The sequence below is a fragment of the Sciurus carolinensis genome, unplaced genomic scaffold, assembly GCF_902686445.1.
Source record: "Sciurus carolinensis unplaced genomic scaffold, mSciCar1.2, whole genome shotgun sequence".
Lineage (NCBI taxonomy): Eukaryota > Metazoa > Chordata > Mammalia > Rodentia > Sciuridae > Sciurus > Sciurus carolinensis.
Genome location: NW_025920184.1, coordinates 382472 through 391924, shown reverse-complemented (window position 1 = coordinate 391924; position 9453 = coordinate 382472). Strand labels below are relative to the sequence as shown.

Here is a 9453-nt window from a genome sequence, read left to right as displayed (position 1 = left end):
GCTCTGATAAGCCACCCCTATCCATTCCTGCCACCCAGGCCGAGCTTCACCCAGTGGGGGAGACTCACCCATGGCTCTATTTTAGTCTGAGTCTCTCAATGCCTCCCTTTCTTGAATCCTGGGTTCTGGAGTGACTGGAGATGCAGTCACCCTCTAGTCCACCATCTTGGATCATCCCATGAAAAGAGCCTTAAAATGGACACTTTTTTTTTCTTGGCTTTGAAACTGGTCTCCCATTGCACCTTTCTTCATTTACATTTCAATGTAACCCTTGACTGAGATCTGAATCTGAAAGGGGTTAATATGTTCTAGCAGTAACTTGATGCTTAGGTCCTTTTAATTTAGGTTTGGAGACACTAGAGTCTGCAGGGAGAGCTAAGAAGCGAGAAAGAAAAGATTTGAAAATAAGGAATCCCTTTCCATCTGTCCGCTCGCTCACAGAAGCTGTGTGCCATTACACAAACGGATTTTGATGGCTTTAAATACCGGGGGTCAGGCGAAGGGTTCCCAGGGTGGAATCTGCCAGATTGGAGGACCCAGATTCCATGGTAGGGACTAATACAGCTGAGTCTGTGCCCCGGCATCCCGAGGCCACAGTGTAGTCGACTGTAGACGAGAAGGCGGCACATAGAAGGTGTTGTCACACAAACATCCATGTGGGCCAGGCAAAAGCAGAGAAGAGTTGAGGACCTGATATCAGGATTTTGGAGGAGGAGTGCATGAGCACGAGATGAGCCTCAACCCTGAGAGAGATCTCCACCTTAAAATCAGGAATCCACCCAGCAGATAAATGGGGTTACTCACCAATCTGAAGTCCGGTGATAAATGCAGAACAGAGCGAATGGGCAGAATGGAAGGTGGAGCCATATCTGGGGTAACTGGGTCATTAGATGGGGTTCCACTCCCTAAAGAGACAGTGGAAGATCCCATCCCAGGTTTCAGCACAAATGTAAGGAATTTCCACGGAACCACACTGGACATGGGAAATCACATAAGGAAATTTATTAAGCAAACAGTGTCTCCCTGCAGGGTAAGAGAGAAAATGAGAGGAAAAGAGAAAGGAAAATAAAGGGTGCACGCTAGAGAGAGTGGAAAGCCAGGAGGATAGAGAAAAGTGTGTAGGACAGACAAAAGAATGGTAAAAAGATGGTGGGGAAGCTACAGTAAAACAGTTGAATTCTGACGGGCTAACAGGGGACCAAAATGGGAGAAGGATACTTGCAAGCTGACTGGTGAACCAATAGCTAGCTAGGATGTTCACAGATTGACAAGTAGTTGGGAGGTGGGCAAAATGGCTGTTCCTGGTGGTTGTGGGAGCAGCTTTATACATTACAATTACCTTTAAATAAAGCCTGCTTTATATACTTGCCTTGGCGTGCTTCTCTAGTGTTCAATCTTCAACATTAGAAGGAGAAGAACTTGTCACTGGTAAATGGTGGTATCAATAACAGTAACAGAAACAGAATAAATAGCTATTGGGTTAGAAAACAAGATAGAATAAGGAGCAAATTGGAAATGTTTTCAAATCAATCACACCTAAATATGATGGAGAAAATTTAAATGTTAAGGGTTTGAAAAGGTTTGATGCTTTTTAAAATAATCTGGAAAATAAAGATAGTGTTTAGCACATAATTTTATATTTAAACTTTAGTGATATCATGATAGTCCTTGGCCCTGAATGCTTTGACATCTCCTGAATACCTACCACCAAATTGAAGCACTTAGGAGAAAATTCCTTTCTCTTTTGTCGAAAACCTACCTTTACAGTTTTCCTTTCCATCCCAGTACACCTGCATAATTGAGCATATACCCTAATTTCCTAACTTCTTTCCCTTGTTCCTCTATTTTATGTCTGCTTATAATGAGCTTTCCTGACCTTTCACCTTTGCAAAGGCCTCCTCCCTTCAAAATCTAATTCATGTACTTTTTCTTCCAAGACAAATGCCCTTCACAAAGTACTATCCATAATATGAAATCATGCAGGATTATTGTTTGTTTTTCTCTTCTTTTCTCATGTTATCTTTTATTACAATTAATTTCATTTGTGACTTACTTTTCTATATTGTTCTTGATATTCTCTTTAGCTTTTTCTTTTTGATGTCCACATTTCTCATAATATGGATACATTTGCTTATCATTCAATCATTCACTCATTCATTCATGTCATTGAAAATGCATGACACATTATAACATTTATTTTTCATGAGATACAATCTTAACCAAGATTCTCTCTAGAAAAAGAGAGGAAAAAAGATGTCCCACCTCAAAAAGCAACTGTGAGGATTCATTGAGATTTTATGTAAAATGAGTTTAGTATTTTAGCTCAACGAATTAACGTCTTTGTTGTTAATGCTAACAAAAAGAACAGGAGGAGCACCAGATCAGTTACATAAACAAGAATGACTGATTCTTCCTTATAACCCAACTGCAAGTTTTTCTCTTTTGTTTTGTTTTGTTCTGTTTTATTTTGGGGGGGAAGGTACCAGGGATTGAACTCAGGGTCACTTGGCCACTGAGCAACATCCCCAGCCCTATTTTGTATTTTATTTAGAGATAGGGTCTCAATGAGTTGCTTTGTGCCTCACTTTTATTGAGGCTGGCTTTGAACTTGTGATCCTCCTGCCTCAGCCTTTGGAGCTGCTGATATTACATGTGTGTGCCATAGTGCCAGGCACCAGTATTTCATTTTCTCCCTCAGATGTGTTCCATGGATAGGTAGGATTCCTGTAAAGAGCTGGATAAGAGTGACCTAGTCTTAACTTCAATTTCACCTGTCAGTTAAACAATCCCAAAGAATATTTCTTTCTGTTCACATGCAGGGGGAAGAAAAGCTAGCTCCAACTGTGGGATGTGTTTGTCTGTGCAAATTTGCCCCTGAGTCATTGGGCTCTTCTTTTAGGAGAGTAGATGGGGGCTGGAGACAAGGACAAAGACACAAGGTGTACTATCTTGGGTCAGGCAGAAATTCCTATCTCTCTCCGTCTCTCTCTCTCTTCCTTATTTCAACCCTAATGTTATGTATTAATAATTTCATTTATCAAATAAGAAAACTGAGGCTCAGATATGAAGTCATCTACCCATGATCTCCTAGCTTGGAATAGTCAGATACAGAATTAGTATAATTCTGGACTCTAAAACCTCTGCTTTTACTAGTACCACTAAGTTTTGTAAAATTAAAGATTTTTAGCAGTTCCTTCTTGTTTCAATTCTAATCTGCAGCAGTTGGCAGAACTGCAAGTTCTGGGTCAAGAGACAAATTTCATTGCTCTGGACCCAGCTCTTTGGCAGTTCTGTGACTCCCTCTTCATTAAGTGGTGCCTCATTTGCATAATTTCCTGCTCACTGAAATAGATACATTAAAAAACTGTGTATAAACCAGATCTCACAGTATCTCAGGGTGGATTCCTACATGGTCCTTTTTCTTCACTGGTTTCTCAAGAGCTGAATGTACACCTGTTTCCTCTGATCTTGTGAGTTTTCAGGTCATGTTCCAGTCTTAGCCCCTTTCCTTCCGTCTGTGTGTGCTGTTTTGCTTACCCCAACAAATATCTCATTCATGAGTGATTAGGCAAGCACTGACCTTGGGCTTCACTGTGTGAAGTTACTAACTGGGGGTGGGACACATGAGAGAGGAGTGTTGGGAAGGGAAGGGTGAGTCTGGGGCTCACAGCTGCCTTTACTCCTGATGGAAAGTACAAAGTATATTAATCTTAATGATAGATATGAGCTATTTGTGCTTATCAAAAATGTAATATAGAATATGTATGCGGAGAAGTGGCTGCAACGCCGAGTGGAGGAGGCAGAAGGCGGATATCGAGGAGTGGCTGGGTGGGCACCATGGCCGGAATCACCACCATCGAAGCAGTGAAGCGCAAGATCCAGGTTCTGCAGCACCAAGCTGATGATGCTGAGGAGAGGGCTGAGCACCTCCAATGGGAAGTTGAAGGAGAAAGGAGGGCCTGGGAACAGGCTGAGGCTGAGGTCGCCTCCTTGAACCATAGGATTCAACTAGTTGAAGAGGAGCTGGACCGTGCTCAGGAGCATCTAGCTACTGCCCTGCAAAAGCAGGAGGAAGCAGAAAAAGCTGCTGATGAGAGTGAGAGAGGTATGAAGGTTATTGAAAACTGGGCCCTAAAAGATGAAGAAAAGATGGAACTCCAGGAAGTCCAACTCAAAGAAGCTAAGCACATTGCAGAAGAAGCAGATAGGAAGTATGAAGAGGTGGCACGTAAGTTAGTGATTATTGAAGGAGACTTGGAACGCACAGAGGAACGAGCTGTGTTGGCAGAGTCCTGTTGCCAAGAGATGGATGAGCAGATCAGACTGATGGACCAGAATCTGAAGTGTCTGAATGCTGCTGAAGAAAAGTACTCTCCAAAAAGAAGACAAATATGAGGAAGAAATAAAGATTCTTACTGATAAACTCAAGGAGGCAGAGACCCATGCTGAGTTTGCTGAGAGATCAGTAGCCAAACTGGAAAAGACAGTTGATGATTTGGAAGATAAACTGAAATGCACCAAAGAGGAGCACCTCTGTACACAAAGGATGCTGGACCAGACTCTGCTTGACCTGAATGAGATGTAGAGCTCCCCAGTCCCGCCCTGCTTCTGCTCCTCCCTCTGACCCTGACTCCGCCTGAGGCCAGCCAGCCTGAAGCTGACCTTGAAACTGAGGGCTGATCTCTAACTGGAAGGCTGCTTTCTCCTTTCAACACCCCCTCCACCCCCACCCCCTTGTCTTTTTCACCAAACTGTCTCTGCCTCTTCCCAGAGATTCCAGCTGGGCTAAAGGCTGAGCACTTTTGGGAACAACATTTAAGGGAATGTGAGCACAACGCAAAGTGTCTTTAAAAGCATGTTGTGTTGTACACGTTTTGTAATTACTTTTTTTGTTGTTACAGTAACCATTTGTAAAACATTCCAAATAATTTCATAGCTCTGAAGCAGCAATCTAATTCCTTTCTCACTTTTGGAGAGTAACTTTTCAGCCTGATCCCTACTGCCCTCTCTGTAGAAAAGGAAAAGTGGAATGGGTCTGCCTTATTGAAAGCCAAAGGGAGCCCAGGGAAAGACTGTACTATGGGAAACCTCATTGCTCTGTGCAAAGTACCAGCTAAACCAGAAAGGTGATTCCAAGAGGAGTTAGCCAAATAACAAAAACTGTGCTATTCAGGTTTTGTTTTGTTTTTAACTTTAAGGTATCTTTAGGCAACTTTATTCTTATTTTTTACTTATTATTATTATTATTTTTTCATCAGAAATGACCAAATTAAGATGGTGAGGAAACCTCTGAGACCTTTTGTTTTTGTAGTGTTGGGGATTAAACTCAGGGCCTCTTGCATGTTCCTCAAATGCTCTACCATTGGGCCATATCCTTAGCCCTGAGACCAAATTTTTCTCCCATCTCTACCCCCTTCCAAGTGTTCACAGAATGGATCATGGACCCCTTAATCTTGAAGTGACCACTTAATTGCTCTCCTGCCTCCTTGAAAAAAAAAAGAAAGAAAAAAAAAGAAAATTATGTTTTTGCCACTGATTTAGCCATATGAAACTCATCTCATCACCCTTTTCTGGGTCTGAAGCTGCTGTATCTAAAAGTGCCATCTCATTGTGCTTTGTATCAGTCAGTACTGGAGAATCTTGAATAGCTTGTGTACAAAACTTTTTAAATTTTATATTATTTTGAAACTTTGCATCTTTGGGGCTGGGGTACCTGGCCACCCCATCTGGCTGTGAGAGTCCTACAGTCTGGGCTGGCAGTGTGCTGATCTTTCAAAGTTTCTTTCACAACCCAATCCCCACTTTTAGATGAGGTTTCTTGAGGTCTGTTAGGTGTACATCCTGCAGCTTATTGGCTTAAAATGTACTCTCCTTTGTTGTGGTCTCTCTGGGACCAGTTGGGAGAAAGAGAAACCAATAGTGCAACTGTTTTGATACTGAATATTGACAAGTGTCTTTTTTCTTTTTGAAATAAAGAACCAGTCCCTCCAAAAAAAAAAAAAAAGACTATGTATGCATATTATTAAGTATGTTAGTTTATAAGCCTTATATGATTATGATACTGTTTTCATGTAGTTCATTATTTATCCCCTTTGTAATTCTTGGAACATGACTTAATTATAATGAAACACACATACACACACACACACAAACACACAAAAGAAGAAGAAATGGAAAAATATGATTTAAAAAAATGTCCAATCAACCTCAAGGTTTGAAATCCTAGCCCAGTTTAAAATTTGTGCCTAGGGCTGAGGATGTAGCTCAGTGATAGAACACTTGTCTAGCATGGGCAAGACCTGGTTCAGTGACCCACATACAACCCCCAACACACAGTTGTGCCTGTTCTCTGAATAAAGTAAACTTTAGCAATGGTTGCAACTTAAGAAGTGCTTCCAAAGGCCAGTTCATACAAACAGTTATCATCTTTCTCATATTAGCTATCCACTAGATAAGGTATTACTCAAGGAAAATCCCACTGTAGCAGGTTTGCAAATGCAGACATTTCTGGGAGCATATAATTACCATGGCTAACATTTATTTCTTGAGGGATTTTTCTGTGCGAGGTAATGTCTGAGACATTAATGGGAGGTTTTGCATTTAGTACTTACTATAAGACATTGAAGTTGAGTTTTTTTAATCCTCATTTTATACATGAAGAACTCAAAACCATAGTGAGTTACCCAGCTAGCGAGTGGTGGAGTATAGTCACCATATACTTTCAGTCCTAGTCTTCAGCGCTTCTCTTTGTTCCCTTATGAATATCTAAGGAAGCCAGAAATAAGACAGTACTGAGTAATTTTAGAATAGGAAACTGGAGACTAGATGTCTGCCTAAAGCATGTAATTAAATAATGATAATGATGATGATGATGATGATAATTGTGCTGACCACCTTTGGCTCTTCATTGAGTCAATTTCCACATCTGGGTAGCTCAGGTCCAGCAGTGGATATTGATTTAAAGCAAATTTAAATAGATTTGTTAATTTGAAACTTGGAATAGATTCTTAGAAATACTGATACCTGTCTCTGATTTGAAGGAATTTGAGCATAATTGTTCTGTTGTCTAAAACCAACCTTATAGACAAAGACTCATAATTTCAAAGATACAGATATATTTTTAGACTGTTTCACCTACATTTTTATGGTTATTGCTATTTTTAAACTTATATAACAGAAGCAGTGGTTTGCTAATGGTAATTTTTAGAAACACAATGTAGTCATTCTATTACAGGCTGTTATAGCAACACAGGAAAATGGAGAAGTTTCATTGTTGGTTTAAAGAAATCCATTAATTTATATTGTATTCTCATACTTCAAAAAGACAATGGCACATTGGCTATGAATGTTTCCTGGACAAAAGCAATTAAACATAGAAACCATTTCCTCATAGCATGTTAAATCTTCAAAAAGAAGGCATCAAAGAATCCAAAACAAAATCAACATTCTTTTTAATATCTCTGAATTTTACTCAAGTAGATAAGCAAGTCTCTTCAGTACTTCTTTGGAACTAGGCAAGGTAGAAACAAAATGTATTATTAAAATATTTTAATTTTCTAATAATTTCACAGAATACAATGAATAATTCATCAAAATAAATTTTCCTGCTCAAATAAGTAGAGTCAATGATTTGTAATGATTTCTCACTAATTTCCTATCATTTTTTTCTATCAGGCTAAAATGAATTAAAGATTAATTCCATCAATCAGTAAAATAGATTGATCCATAGATAGATCTTTTATTTTTTACTTCTAACTTCTGAAAAAGGCAGCTCATATTTTGAAGTGGGAGTTATCCATACTTGGGCTCAATAAATATTTTTCAATGAATGGATAGATGAATGAATGAGTGAATCCACAATGCAAACTTTGAAAATTTTTGTTCATTTGAGCAAAACCCTTCTCAGATTTACATTTCATTTCCTTTTTTTTGGGGATATTAAATATTAATGACTGATAGTGGAATGGTTTATTTTTAAAATTTTGTCGTGACATATAATGTAAATTAAAATAAATGGTAAATAAGATTGATTCATTCACCTTATTTCTTTTTGGTACTCTCAAGAAAATATTTGTATACTGCAGAACCAATGTGATTGTGAAGAAAACTGTGTCATGGTGTGATTACAACTGATACAATGATTAAAAGTTGAAATAAGAAACTCACACCAAAGGAAAGAAGCATTGTAAACCTCTTTTAAAGGTTAATCTCCTTCAAGAGAAGTGAACCACTTTAAATTATCTCGAATGTTAATTGTGTTATTTTACATGTTTTCCTGATTAATTTTTAATATCTAAAGAGAAAACCAGGGCACAGTGTATGCAGAGTGATAATTATCCTGTAATGTTTGTAAATTCATGTGGTCTTTCTGACCTTGAACTTTCTTTGGTTTGTTTTATCTATAGTGATTAACCTTAAACAATGTAAGATAGAAATGAATTTCCACATTGACCTGTAAAGGTAAAAGTTTTCATAGAAGTTTGCCAGGGCTGGTATAACAAGGTACCAGGAACGGGGTGGCCTGAAGAACAGAAATTTATTGTTTCACATTCTGGAGGTTGGAAGTCTGACATCAAGCTGTCAGCAGGCTGGTTCCTTCTGAAGGATGGAGTACTGTTCCATGTCTTTGTTCTCAGTGTCTGGTGGTATGTTGACAATCTTTGGCCATCCTTGCCTTGAAGGAGCATCACCCCAATTTTTGCCCTCGTTTTTGTGGTGGGCAAGACCTGAGGCCCAGGGTTACACCACATGCATCCAAGATGGTGACTGGCAGAGAGCCAAAGGGCGTGCTGAGTGCACCTTGAGAAAAACAGGAAGTGTTTACCATTGACTGTATGATAATTAATTAGTTCAGCCGCTTAGCGCATGAACAGATATATTTTACATGTATGCTTGAACTCATGATCACTTGACCTTTAAGAGGATTGGATGGACATATCTGATTACAACTGCTTATGCATGAGACTGCTTATATATTGAAGGTGTTATCCGAATAAAGGGGAAGCTGCTTCATGAACTTCTGAAGTGTACGTGTCATTTGTCTCACTGGTCGGTGACAGGCGGCAAGTGGTGTCCCGTTCAGGGAGAGGTGAGCGCTCATGTAAGTAATAAAGAGGAAAAATTTTCACTAGCACAGTCAACTAGCAGGTTCCCCTAGTGAGGGAACGTGACAGAAGGCTGTCCTAAGAGACAACAAAGGACGTCCTGTAGTAAATGAATATGTGTAAGGTGTTATTTGTGTTACCCTTTCTTGTTTGGGTTCTGTTTGTTGTTGTGGTGGTGATATGGACATTAGTTCATTTCTGTCTGACTTCCAAAAAAACAAAATTTCAAGAACAGTTAAGAGAAGGGGAAAAGATATTAGAAACTGTAAAAGAACAATCAAGTCGAGCTTCTAAAAGAGAAAGTAGATGTTCAGACTCAGAACAGGGATATGACTCTGAAGAACAGGAG

General features: G+C 39.3%; 1 protein-coding gene across 1 annotated transcript; it reads left to right on the top strand.

Annotated features, from left to right (window-relative positions):
• Positions 1-3837: 3837 nt before the first annotated feature.
• On the top strand, positions 3838-4830 carry LOC124974851 (tropomyosin alpha-3 chain-like). The gene is given in 2 exon segments (XM_047537820.1): positions 3838-4374; positions 4376-4830. Coding segments are annotated over 2 exon segments (747 nt in total). The 3' UTR covers positions 4586-4830.
• Positions 4831-9453: the final 4623 nt, after the last annotated feature.